This window comes from Pimephales promelas, chromosome 4 (genome assembly GCF_988280905.1).
Source record: "Pimephales promelas chromosome 4, fPimPro1.hap1.1, whole genome shotgun sequence".
In the NCBI taxonomy this organism is placed as follows: domain Eukaryota; kingdom Metazoa; phylum Chordata; class Actinopteri; order Cypriniformes; family Leuciscidae; genus Pimephales; species Pimephales promelas.
Window position 1 is genome coordinate 12,837,048 of NC_142772.1, and position 14,365 is coordinate 12,851,412.

Consider the following 14,365-nt stretch of genomic DNA (forward strand, 5'->3'; position numbering starts at 1 on the left):
ATGTGGCCTCTTTTGTACTAGTTATAAGGAAATTTTCATATTGTCATGTTTAAAGGGATAGTTCTTTGAAATTCATTTTTGATATGTTTTAGCTTATCTTAAGGGCATCGAAGATAGGTGTGTTTGTTTCCACAGTATTTTCAATTTTGATAATTTTCTGTCAAAGTGTTGTTGTTGGTCAGTCATATAATTACTGAATGTTTTCACCCTCGGTTCGAAAAACCTCAAAGAGCATGCACAGAGAAGTCTAAATTAAACATGATTCAATGACTCGTAAATGTAGCCTAAGTACACATTGATGGACTAAGACACGAAACAAGCGTTTTTTTGTGAGAAAATTAACAGTATTTATAGTTTTTTCCTTGTATAATCAGTGACATGTGCAACCTGAAGGTATGCTTCAGTTTGCGCATGTGCCGGAAGTGATTGCTTGAGCGTGTATGTCACTTATTGTTTACAGAGATTTCGGAAGTTTTACCTTTCACTGTGAAGATCTAAACATATTTAGATGTACAGGAAATTGCAATGGAATGGAATCTAAATATGTTTAGTGAAAGGTAAAACTTCTGAAATCTCTGTTTAAACAATGAGTGATGTACACGCGCAAGCGATCACTTCCGGCGCATGCGCTGAACGAAGCGCCCGTGTCTTCAGATCAGTTGGACATGACTGTGGTATAAATACTGTTGTTTTCTCACAAAAATTGTTCCTTTTGGTCTTAGGCCATCAATGTGTAGCTACTTACATTTACGAGTCATTAAATCATGTTTAATTTGGACTTCTCTGTGCATGCTCTTTGAGGTGAACCCAGCGTGACCTCTTAAACCTGCATTATGGCTGAGTGACGACAACGGTTTGACCAAAAAAACATCAAAATTGAAAATACTGTGGAAACAAAGACACCTATCTTGTATGCCCTTGAGGTAAGCTAAAACTTATCAAAAATTAATTTCAAAATGAACTATCCCTTTAATTTATTTGAGTCCTGATGTTTTATGTATTTATTTTACCACTAGGGGAGCTGTTCTTTAGCAGCAGCTATCGTGGTCGTACGCCATTTTGTATAAAGCAACGGTAAGTAACAGTTCTTTGTGTTGTCCAAAGAATCCGAATAATATAGTTTACCAATTAAGCATTTGACAGTTTTGATTACTGTATCAAATTTCTAATAGTATTATGGTCGTGTGAATACATTATTGGATTCATATATTTTATGTTGTTCAGAGTGCGATGTTTTGATGGCAAATGTACGTAAGTAGATGAGGTAGGCTATGACTTATCTCTGGGGATACGGTGAATAAGCTAAAGTTTCAAAAAGTCGGTGTGTTTATTTAAAAACGTCGAATATTCGATGGTTGTGGGACAAAACCAGACATACGATTATGTGTTAAAGTTTTATTATTTAATCTGAGGGATAGGCCTATGTGTCCACGTGCTAAACATGAGATTTGAAGTATGTTTTGGGACAAGAAGTTTATGATGTGGATAATGGTTGGCAAAATGCAAACTAGGTGTTTTTGTTTAACTAAAGTTTGACTGAATGTCAAATTTACTTTTGAAAATAGTTTATCTTAACCGTTGCCAGAGCGTCGGCGCAGTGAAGCGTTTTTTTAGGCCTAGTTTACAGTTACTATATCATAATTATTTAATATTATCTCCACAATTTTTACATCGTTAAAAAGATGACTCAAGTTTCAGTATTTGTCCACTATTGTATTCTGAGAAACTTGTAGTAACTGTTTAATCTTATTTTGTGTGAGGAGTTATGTAATTAAAAAAATAAGCTGGTATGAATTATGACCGTCAGACCCTCCCATTCAGGAAAAAAAAAAAACTCCTGTGGTGTCGTCATGACAGCGCTTGAGAAAACGACGTCCGTCTGGGCTTTTAGCTCAACAATGTGCAGATTTTGGGGAATATTGATAGATTCGCATAGGTTTACCTCATATTTCTATAGACAAGAATAATATTTATTGAATTTATACCCAAATGCGTCGATGTAATCTTTATGAGCGCTTGCTGTTCTTAAGTACTGTGTTTTCAATACATACTGGCCGCCTGAAGGCGCTCTCTGCACAGAAATTTCTTTATATAGGCCACACGAAGAATAATCATAACCATGTGAAATTCCAGGTAGGTCTTGACAGAAACAGAGAAGTTTGTCGTAACATGTAGATAAAGATGTTTGAAGATAATAAACATGATTGCAATGTTATTTGATTTACCTGTCTTTTTCGAGCTTTGTGAGGTATTTTCATAATAATAGCTATAATATTCATAAACGAATGCTAATCGAGACTATCATTGTGCAGAATGGGCTATATGCACGCATAAGTTCCGCATTTGACGTAAGGATGCTCGTCCATTTCCGGTTGTGTAGATTAAAGCGGAGGAAAACCGGAGAAAACGGGATTATGGCAGAGTCTTCAATATTTACTCTCCTCCCGTCTTTGAAACGAAACGTACATACGTTTAGATGTAATTTTATATATAGTTATGTTTATTTAATATAATTTTAAAAAGAAGCATAAACACAACGAGGGGTGTCTGTTTTATCTGTTTTTGTGACTAACGTTTCATTAGTATAACCATGGAGTATAAAATTCAATATAAATTCTCGGTATTGCATTGGACTCTATGATCGGCGGAAGTTATCGAGCATCCCTAATGCTTCACCGGAAATAACGCCGTGCATAGAGCCCATACTATAAAACGATATATATTCTGGTTTTTTTATTTATTTTTTTTTTTACTTGAAGCCAAATTAGATCACAAAAGATTATTTAAAACACTCAAGTCTCGTTATAAAGTAAATTTGGAGCAGAAACATGGTTTTAATCTAGTAAATTGTCGTGGATTGATGGTGTTCTAAGTTAACAAGCTAGCTTGCGCACCGCTAACCATCTGTAATTTTTATCATTTTTTCTAAATATAAATGCTTACTAAAATGTTTCTTTTTTCAAAAAGGACAGTTGATACGGTTTTAAATGTGAAGTGAGACTGATTGATACAATGCCATTTTTTCATTTAGACGTTTAATAAAAATACATTTCTAATAAGTTAATTAAACTTTGAAGCCATTTATAATTATGGTTTTTTTTTTCAATATGACTAATTTAATGTACATTTACAATAAACTGAGAGGTGTCGGCTTTCAAATGAGATCATGCTAGTGCTTTTAGTACAAAGGATTCATGAACTGTATCTGTTTTAGTTTGGGTATGCTATTTCTTTGGATTTTTCAAAATTGGGGTTTAACAGGTGGGGCCACAGCCCTACAGAGTTTAGTTCCAACCCTGGGCAACACACACATACTTACAGTTTTCAAATGAGCCTGAAGGACTTGAATAGTTGATCAGATGTGCTTAATTAGGGTTCAAGCTAATTTCTGCATGGTTGTGGCCCTCCATGAACTGAGGTTGACACCCCTGGGTTAATGCAATGTCACAGGAGGAGATTAAAGATAAAAATGTCCTAAAGGTTGATTCATATTATGTCAACAAAATGTTGATGGATGTAAAATTTCAAAAGTTTCCTTTTAGTAAACTTAAAGACAAATTATGTTCTCAATGCTTGATTACATGTGTAGAGTTCCTGATGATAGTCTGAGCAAAGTTTCATGTTGTGTGGAGCTTTAGTGTTTTAAAAGTGGCTATTTTTTTATGCCATCGTAGTCGTGCTCCTAGCTGTCATGTTCAAAAGTCTTTGACTGAATAAAATTAGGTAAAAAAATTAAATGTGGGGTTTCCATTCTGCTTTTAAAGAAAAGTTTGCCAAGGGTAGATTATCAAAAACTTTGTAGGTTGCATTTTGGTGACAGTTCTGCTTACTAAGAGAAAAATAGAGGATGTGTAGATTATGTTACAATGACAAATCATATTATGTCTTTGTTTTCACAGGATTAAGTTAATATTATTGCAAGACAATTGGTGTACCACTTTTTTGAAAGTGTGTGAAAGAAGGTAAGGATTTGTTTATGGAAAATTCAGGTTGAAAGTGTTTTATTGCTGAAAACAATTATGTGCCAGTGGTGTTAGTTGTAATCACCATTAGATGTAGTTCAGTCTTAAATGAAAAATATTCCTTTATTTACTGATGCCCTTAAAGGGATAATTCACTTTGAAATTAATTTTTGATGTTTTAGGTCAATGTCAAGTAGGGCTCTCAATCTTACTCTATAATACTATTTGAATTCCATTCCATATTTATGTAATATTCGAATATTAAATGCTCAAATTCATCCTATTATTAATATTTACAACATTACTAGGGCTGGGTAATAAATATCGATTTCTCGATATTAATCGATTTTCATTTTTACGAACTGAACGATTATTGAATTGATTAGTCATCCTGTTTCATTTGAATGAATGGATCATTGTATCGCGTTGTGCGCATCCAAAGAATCGCAATAATCTTTGTCCTTTGTTACTATTGATATGAAACAAAGTCTCAATTTTCAAATTATGTCCATTTTGTTTAGAAATTCAAAAAACATAAATAACGCTTTGGCACTGTGGCGTGAGATTGCTCTGGCGCAGCTCAAGAGAAGCAGCAGTGCTGATTTTTCTTCTGGCTTAATAATACCAGTCACAGCACGAAATAAACATGAATGAGCATCTGAAAGTGTCTTAAAAGATGGAGTACAACTTATCCAAATCTGTATCATGTCACATTGATTTGCTCAATTAGCGTTTCAACTGTGGATAGACGTCAGTTAAGCAGCTTGTAATCAATGTCATGTATTGTCATATTTACCTCAGAAAATCTACATAAACTGGTTAGTCAGCTAAAAAAAAAATAACTCTTGAGAGGAGCAATTTGCTAAATATATACACCATATTACATATGCATTATAATCTTAATGTTCTTGAATATTTAATGCAAATTTGAATAAATCCGGGAAGTTTTTATGACAGCCACCATTTTAATGTTTATATATATATATATATATATATATATATATATATATATATAATGAAGCCTAGTAGGCTACAACTAGACTCTCATAGTTTACAGCATTAGTTAAGAGACTTGATTTCCTTGAGAAAATTTGCCATTTATTGTAACTGATATCCAAAATAATCAATATTGAATTGAATGGAAATCGAATTGCAAGCTTGTGAATCGAAATTGAATCGAATTGTGAAACTTGTGTCAATACCCAGCCCTAGACATTACACATTCTTATGGATCGCCAATGTCACCATAGCCTGTGGTTGTTGTTGCAGGTTATGTCCACTAGAGGGACATTTAATATTACTAATACACATTTAGATTGCATCCATAAACCAACTATACAGCGTGGTAACCTTGAAAATCCACCAGTATTCTAATAATAACTTAGCTCACCTTATTAGATAGGGTCCTTACATGCTGGCTAATAACTTTTTTTAAAGCTGGTTCTCAGACATTGACAGCGCTGTGTTGGACTGATTTGTGCAGCGGTGTTCCAAAGGGCAACATGACATTATGACTTTTGCGTCAACATACACGCCACTTTCAATTCAAGTGGTGTGTTATTTATACGTATTTTTGAGCCATTTCATGAGATCAGTCTGTAAAGGGAGAGAGTGTGCGTGGTACTGGCTAGCTTTCGCACGGCATTCGCAAGGTCTCTCTCTTGCTCTCTCCCTCTCTGCCGTTGTGCGCAATGTATGTTATGCGCGCAGTATGTTCTATCTTGCTCTAGATTCGAGGAGATTTTAACTAATTTGTGGACATTAGGGAGACGCTATCAACATGCGGGAGACTCCCGCAATTTCCGGGAGGCTTAGGATGTCTGTATGGGAAACCCATAGGGGAAACCCAGATGATAGCCTACAGCTTGGATAACTTGTAAGTACACATTGATGGGCTAAGATAAAAACGAGCGGTTTGTATTAAAAAACGAACAGTATTTATATTGTTTTTACCTCATGTAACCACAGGCACAAAGTGCTTGCACCCTCAGATCACTTGGATGTGACTGATTACAAGAGGTAAAATCTATAAATATTGTTCGTTTTTTCACATAAATTGCTGGTTTTGTGTCTTAGGCCATCAATGTGTACTAACATTTACAAGTCATTAAATCATGTTTAATTTGGACTTCGTTGTGCATGCCTTGAGGGGAACCCCATAGACCTCCATTATATGACTAACGGACACAAATGATTTGACCTAAAAATATCAAAATTTAAAATACTGTGGAAACAAAGACACCTACATCTTGGATGCCTTGAGGTAAGCTAAAACTTATCACAAATTAATTTCAAAGTGAACTATCACTTCAAGTCATCTTATGGGCGTGTATTTTTTGGCTGCTCCAGGAAATTGATGAAAATTGATTATCAAAATAGTTTGCAATTAATTTCTTTGAGTTGTTGAGTTGGGCTATTATTACGCCAGTCAATAAAAAGTAGAGATGTTTGAGTACAAGTAAAAAAAAAAAGGTTTGTTGAGTGGGGAGTGAAGTAGATCTATGGGGCACTGAATTGGACAAAAGTGAAGCAAACTTTGTGCGAAAAGTGATATGTATAAAGTTATGCCTTTTTTCATTTGTCTATAAAAATAATAATTGTTGTCATATGTTGTTTAATTGGTAGAAAAATGTCCACATTGTCACATACATGTTCAAGTTGTTGCTGTTGTTTTTTTGTCTCGCCCCCCAGAAATTCAAAATGGAGAACAAACGAACAAAACATGAAGTTGAAGGATATCTTCATGACGTTTCAGATATTACAGAGGGGGCAAATCGCCGTAAATATTTTACTGCCGTTTTGCAGGAGGCAGGAAGAAACAGCCGGGTAGTTGTTTTTGATGTACAGAGGCATCATGTTTTTGTAAATGCCCAGAAAGACAGGTAATTGTAAATAGTGTGATATGTTAAAGTAGAATGTGAGTAATTATTAGTTGTATATTTGTTAGAGATGCACTGATTACTGTTTTCTAGGTTTATCACGATTTTTCCTTGAGGTTGACCTATTTATACCAATTTTAGATTAATTTTTTCAAATTGCTTTACAGCATACACAAATGTGTTTTCTATCTTCTCTTTAATAGAATAGTTTACATAGAACATTTTGAACAGGTAATTACTATAAAAAAGAACTATATAAATTACTGTGGGAAATTCACCCATCTAAGTGCAGTGTTATTTTCACATCCAATATCCAACAATTTTTTTATATATATATTTAGCATTTAAAGTAAAGTATAAAAGCATTTTATTTAAAATTAACTTAGCCTTGCAGTATATAGATATTTCTCACACACCAGCCTATTGTAATTACTTCTGCATCAATGGCAAGTTATTTCTCAAATAGTTCTTCTGTCATCTGACACCTCTGCAGCTAGGCTAAACAGGATAAGTGGAGCATGTGCAGGGAAACTATTGGAAAATAATAAAAACAGGTTTAAATGAGTACATTTTCTATAAAAATGTTTAATCTCCATTTTCTTTTTGTCATAGCCTAGCCTACTTCAGTTCTTGTTAAATCAAATTACACATGCACATTTTTGGATGAAATCATATTTATTTTGTCCATCAAAAGTGTGCTTTCACTTTAATTGAGCGCAGCAAAAATAGACTGGGTGTTGAAAGTAGCGCTTCACTGCTGCTCACGCACCACTCCTGCTCATGGTGTCAATGCACTGACTGGTTAACATGCACGCCAAAGAAAAATAAAATATGTGCTTGTGGTGTGAAATGGTTTTAATGTTAGAGATTTACTACATGTGCGTTCCGTGTGCAGTCTCTGCACGTGTGATACTGATGCGCGACGTTAATTAAGCGGCACTTGAGTACATTTGACGGGCATAAAATCGTCATATGTCAGACTGATTGGCCGGTTGCCGATCATGGCCGATCATGTGAAAATTGGCCGATTTTGATCACCAGGTGATCAATTGGTGCATCTCTAATATTTGTCTATTTAGGATTATATTAATGACAGTGTTTCTTATTTTTGTAGGAGTCCAGTAAGGCTGTGTGAGGTGGCATTGTCTCCATCACGACAAAAAAAAGGAGAGGTTGACATCATTGTGAACAACTCATCTTTGTTGACTTGTGTGCGCAGGCTGGAGTTTGCCTTTGATAATTCTACAGGTGATGTTGTTGAAGACTGGACATGTCAACAAATACTTGAAAATCCTAGAGAATATCAAAGGGTAGGTTGATGTTAGTGTAATGTACACATGAATGCTACATATCAAATTTCATGTGGGTTTTTACAGTAGTGTTTGATTAATATGTTTGTTGTGTGTGTATGTAACTTGGAAAAAGTTTACCTGTAGTACCTGAGATGTAGTATAGACCCATTGTTTTGTTTGACTTTTTGGTGTGTGGTGTAACTTATGGCTTGTTTCCACTGAGTGGTACGCAATGGTACAGTTTGGTATGCAATTATTTGTGTTTGCACTGTCAAAAGTTATGAATGGTACCGAACTGCTGAACTGTACTGTACCACTTTTTGGTATCCTTCTGTTGGGGTATGTAGCACAGTGGTGAGGTACTAAAATGAAGAGCTAGATGTACTAGAACTGTAGAACTTTGTTTGGTTGACAGTAGGGATGGGCGTGATTAATAGATGATCGATTATTGATCATTAAGAATTTTGTTCATCACGTTAATTTGTTATTGATTATCATTAAACTAATGCTGCTGCGTTGCGTAGTGTGAGTGGAAAGTGAACGTGTTCTCCGGGCTGGTCATGTTAGTGCGGAGGTACCTGTGCATCCCGGTAACGTCAGTCCCCCTCATCAGAGCAGTATTTTCAGCGGCTGGACTGAAGCATTTGTTTACACTCGGTGCGTCCGCACGAGTGTGAAGAAGGTGCACGCAGGAAAAATTATGTCTTTGCGGTATTCGGTGTTTCACAATCAGGCGAGTGCGTGAAGTATAAACACCTCGTCCGTTTAGGGAGGTGAGTGGCACGCGCAGTGTTCAGAGACTCGCGCTGATCGAGCCAGGTGAAAGTGTAAACATAAGGCTTGACGGTCAACATGCAGGTTGCGGTCGCGACTGACCCCAGATCATGTCATCAACATGCTTATCTTTCTCAACAAAATCAGTAGAGTGGAGCAGAAGTTGTATGTGAGTTATTTTTTATGAGGCTTTAAGTAGCCTAGCCTAATTTATTGTTAGGTAGGATAATCTCTCTCACCCTATTCAACTTTGTGCCTTGGATAGTTGAGTTAACGTGACATTTTGACAACCGATATAAATATTATTATGTTTTTGGTTTAAGTTATTTATTTATTATTTTGGAACAAACGAGTGTCTCATGAGGGCCAACTTGCAGCTGCAGGTTCAGTTGCGTTAGAGAACCGTCGCGCATATCTTCAAATTTAGCCTAATTGAACGCCCAGTTTAATTCAGACAGGTTTAACTGATAGTTAACTGCCACAAGTTTATTATCTTGTAAAAAAGATGTAATCGAGGAAAAACACGCTGTATTTTTGTGTTTTCATTGCATTTTATATTTATAAAAAGTTAAATAAATAATAAATTTGAATATAAAAATATTAATGATCAATCAATAGTCGATAGTTAATTCTTCTGATGATCAACTAAGAAAATTTAATCGAATGCTACTAGTTCAGTTCATTGGTCATACTTCAAAAAATAAACTAGTTCATTTATAGTTATTTTTTTCCATATGTTGCGAGCTTTTTGTATTATTATTATTGCCACAGCCCATATACAACCACAGACAACAATTATTTTATCGATAGGCCAAGTTTTCACAGAAATGTAAGATTTTTTTCTATTGTCATCCACCTTGTCATAAAATTTGTTTAAATGATCATACGATGCCTCATTGTTCTGATTTGTCTACAGTTGCCACGGTGGTGGTTGGTGTTGCCAAATTGGGTGTTTTTTTGCTACATATTATATTAGGGTACTGTTGGTGGTGGAAATGGAAGTTAGATAATGGTTTATCAATTTGACACGTACTGTACTGTACCTTTCCAAATTGTACCGCTTAGTGGAAATGAGTTATTAATGTTTTTGTTGCCAAGAAAAGAGACTGTTTGTTAGTGTAATCATTTTTTATATTTTTGTTGTTCTAGGTGAACGTTACAATTAAAGTAGTCCAGTTGACTGAGGAGACCCAGTCAATGACTCGTAGCAACCAAAGATTGCTAAGAAGATCGTATGATGTGGCAGATCAAAGCAGTGCTTTATTGTTGACTGTCTGGGGAGGAGATACCCTTGTGCCCGGGAAGTGGTACAAAATAAAAAATGTGTCAATTCGTCAATTTGATGGTTGCACTTGTTTATCAACCACGAAGCAGTCTGTTGTGACAGTTGTGCCTGATGTATCAAGTGATGTTGCACAAGTAGTTGACCAATTTAAGGTCCAAGATGGAGAGGTTGTGACGGCAGAAGTTCAAGCTGAGTATCAGTGTCCAAGGTTGCATCCTTTGCCTGCAGTCAATTTCCAGACCCTGATGACGAGGTGTCCAAAATGTGCCGCATACTGCAAAACATCCAAAGTAACGTCAGTACTTCGTGCAACTGTTACTATACAGGACAAGTGTGATCAAATGAACACTTTTGAAATGGATAATGTTGTGCTTCGTGAGTTGTTGGATGTTCCAACACACAGTCAGGTGGAACCAGATGACTTGGCAGCGAAGTTGCTAAATGATGATGAGGTCAATTTGCACATAAAATACAGAGGAAAACGTGTTGTCTCTGCATCATTCATCTCCAAGGCAGCAAATCAGTCTTCTGAATCACAAAGCAGAGACGTTGCGGTTACATCAAGAATGCAAGAATCTGAAGGACTGTCTGAAGATTTCATGCTGGAAGAAATGTTTATGGAAGAAACAGCTGAATGTTCAGAAGTTGTTGTAAGTAGTGAAAGCATATAACAATTTGCAAAATTACTGTCTGTAAAATTTAATGTTTAACACTTGTTTACACATGAAACTTCTGAATGTTCATAGAGCCAGGGTTTGATGGAGAAGGGTAAAGAAGGTGTTTCTGAGACTGCAAAACAGTGTTTTGAAACTCGCAAGAAAGATGCTGTAAGTAGTGTAAACATAGAATAAGTTACAGAAGTATTGTGTGACTGCAATGTTTAACATGTTTACGCATGAAATTTCTGAATGTTCATAGAGCCAGGGTTTGATGGAGAAGGGTAAAGAAGGTGTTTCTGAGTCTGCAAAACAGTGTTTTGAAACTCGCAAGAAAGATGGCGTAAGTAGTGTAAACATAGAATAAGTTACAGAAGTATTGTGTGACTGCAATGTTTAACATGTGTTTACTAATGAAATTTCTGAATTTTCACAGAGCCATGGTTTGATGGAGAAGGGTAAAGAAGGTGTTTCTGAGTCTGCAAAACAGTGTTTTGAAACTCACAAGAAAGATGTTGTAAGTAGTGTAAACATAGAATAAGTTACAGAAGTATCGTGTGACTGCAATGTTTAACATGTGTTTACGCATGAAATTTCTGAATGTTCATAGAGCCAGGGTTTGATGGAGAAGGGTAAAGAAGGTGTTTCTGAGACTGCAAAACAGTGTTTTGAAACTGACGGGAAAGATGTGGTAAGTACTGCAAACAGAACAATTTACAGAAGTATTGTCTGAAAATGTGATGCTTAAACAGATGCTTAAACAGTTGCTGATGTCAAATAGAATAAACACAATGTTTTTTTTGTACATCTTAATGCAGTCTTAGCAAATTTCACACAAGGATCCTCACTAGCCCCCTTTCCACCAAAGCATTTTGAAAGCCGGTTCGGAGCGGGTGCCTGCGCACGAACCAGTTCTTTGTGTTTTAACAGCCAAAGAACCGTTTCTCGGCCGGGAAAACTGGTTCCAAAGTGGCACCAACTCGTTGCTGGACTAGAACTGTTCTTTTACCCTATCATGCTTACGTTGGTTGCTGGGGTGGGTTTAGATGTGTTATAAACATCTTTTCTGACCATAATATAGGATCGCAAAGCCAAGAGAAACATTTGCAGAAATACGATGGAGTCCGCCTTTGTAATTGTTTTGCTTGAAGTTGCCGCAAGCATTCGTATTTTTTTTTTTTATTGAAAACATTATAAGCAAAGAAGAAAATAGTCACAATATACAAATATATGGAAAGAAAAAGGACAGGACAGGGGTACAAAACTAATCAGAAAAGATTACATATCAAACGAAAAGGTTAAAAGACTTACATATTTCAATTGCTTTTAAAGTAATGTTGTACTTGCAAGTGTTTCTATCTAAGATGTATGGTGATGTACAGTGACGTAATGACGTCATTCCCTGGGCGCTATAGTCAGTGGAAAAACAAACAGGTTCTGAACGGGTTTGCAAGTTTAACCAACTTGGAACCAACTTTGAACCAGCACCAGTTCCGAATCAGTTCTTTTTTGGTGGAAAAGGGGTAAATGTCAAATTTTTAGACATTTAGACATAAATGTAGTGCTCATGTGCTTATTTTCAACACATTGTATTGTACTTGCACTGTAACTGTATAAAAGCCTTTTGTTTAATAATGAACATTTGTATAGTGGAAATAACATGTTAACAGTTTAGACGTTGAACTTGTGATTTATTTTAGGGTCTGGCTTTGCAGGAAAAGGACCTGTTTGACAACAGCAAGGCTGGAGTTTGTTTTGAAGGTGCATGTAAAGCCACTGTTAAATCAAGTGGAAAAGGTTCTAAGAAATGCCACAAAAAGTAAAGAAGTTCAGTTCAATACTTTGAACTAGTTTTTTCTCTTTTTCTTTTGCACAAAATAAAGTGAATTTTTGTTTTATATTATAGTGTTACAATACATGATCACATGTAAAGCCACTGTTAAATCAAGTGGAAAAGGTTTTAAGAGAGGCCACAAAAAGTAAAGGTGTTCAGTTCAATAGTTTGAACTAATTTTTTCTCTCTTTCTTTTGCACAAAATAAAGTGAATTTTTGTTTTACATTATAGTGTTACAATACATGATCACATGTAAAGCCACTGTTAAATCAAGTGGAAAAGGTGTTAAGAGAGGCCACAAAAAGTAAAGATGTTCAGTTCAATACTTTGAACAAATTTTTTCTCTCTTTTGCACAAAATAAAGTGAATTTTTGTTTTATATTGTAGTGTTACAATACATCATCACATGTAAAGCCCCTGTTAAATCAAGTGGAAAAGGTTTTAAGAGAGGCCACAAAAAGTAAAGATGTTCAATACTTTGAACTAATTTTTTCTCTCTTTCTTTTGCATAAAGTAAAGTGAAATTTTGTATCATTTTATAGTGTTACATCACGTAAAAGAGATGTAAATGTAAGCATTTTTCATGTTTAATTATTGCGGAAACTGTTTGTTCACATTTTGGACAAGTTTTTACTTATTTATAATGTCCATATGTTATTGTTATTTGTGTATTTTTTGTGTTTTTATACATTTTGAATGTAAGAAAGCAGTAAAAAATTGACGCATGTTAAAGTTTTGAAAGGTTAGTTCACCCAAAAATTGAATTATCATCATTACTTATACTCATGTTGTTTTACACCTGTAAGACCTTTGTTCATCTTTGTAAAACAATTTAAGGTTATCTTTCATGAAATCCAAAGGCATGTAAGATACATATAGATAGCAACATCATTGTATTGTTTGAAATTCAGAAAGGTTGCCAAATCATGCTTTAAGTAGTCAACCTTACTATAACTTTAATATTATGGCGATTTTTGTGTATAAAAAATAGACTTTAATAATTTGATTCTTTGTCATTATAGTTTATCGTGAATTTTGTGCAGTTTTTCTTGTTTACATCAAAACTTCAAACATTTCCGTCCTTTCTGGATTTCAAGAGGTAAAATTATGTAACTGTAATGTTTGGGTTTAGATGATAATTGAAAATATCTTTTTCATTGTTTTATGGTAAATATCTTAATTTGTTTTACAAAGATGAAGAAATGTCTTTAAGGTGTGGAAAAACATGATGTTGAGTAATTAATGATAAAAATTGTATATTTGGGTGAAATTGTTTTAAGTAGAGGTGAATGTGAAGTGATGCATATTAAAAGTAGGTTTGCAAGGTTCGTTTTGTTTTCATAAGCAAAAAAATGTGTTTATATTGAGGATTGTTTAATAAAGTTTTTTTTTTTTTGCTAAAAGTAAGTGTAGTTTTTAATTTTATATTGTGTTTTGGCGTTTCCTGGTTGTGTTTGTGCAATTCACATGAACATATTTACAACAATAGTGGAAAATAAAATGGCAGGTTAACGTGGCTGAAGTGTTTCTGTAGAACCTAAAAATTGTTTAAGTGGGTTATTTTAAAAAGTCTTTAAAAACGTAGATATTAAAATTTGATTAATTGTTGCTTATATGTAGGATTTATGTTTGAAAACTTTCGAAAACAATTGATTGTCTTGTTTATAAATTGAGTACAATAA

General features: G+C 34.8%; 1 protein-coding gene across 6 annotated transcripts; it reads left to right on the forward strand.

The window, feature by feature from the left end:
- Nucleotides 1-928: 928 nt before the first annotated feature.
- On the forward strand, nucleotides 929-14,200 carry LOC120464152 (uncharacterized). Of its 6 annotated transcripts, none has more exons than XM_039653503.2 (10): nucleotides 929-1,074; nucleotides 3,900-3,962; nucleotides 6,654-6,844; nucleotides 7,956-8,151; nucleotides 10,057-10,842; nucleotides 10,939-11,019; nucleotides 11,111-11,191; nucleotides 11,285-11,365; nucleotides 11,459-11,539; nucleotides 12,549-14,200. In XM_039653503.2, exons 3-10 carry the CDS (start codon nucleotides 6,663-6,665, stop codon nucleotides 12,669-12,671), a joined length of 1,611 nt encoding a protein of 536 aa, XP_039509437.2. In that variant the 5' UTR covers nucleotides 929-1,074; nucleotides 3,900-3,962; nucleotides 6,654-6,662; the 3' UTR covers nucleotides 12,672-14,200. The 6 variants fall into 6 exon arrangements, with proteins under 6 accessions (XP_039509437.2, XP_088986105.1, XP_088986104.1 ...); XM_089129979.1 differs by lacking the exon at nucleotides 929-1,074 and adding an exon at nucleotides 1,860-2,133 and having other exon boundaries at nucleotides 10,705-10,842; XM_039653502.2 differs by lacking the exon at nucleotides 929-1,074 and adding an exon at nucleotides 1,863-2,133.
- The last annotated feature ends 165 nt before the right edge of the window (nucleotides 14,201-14,365 follow it).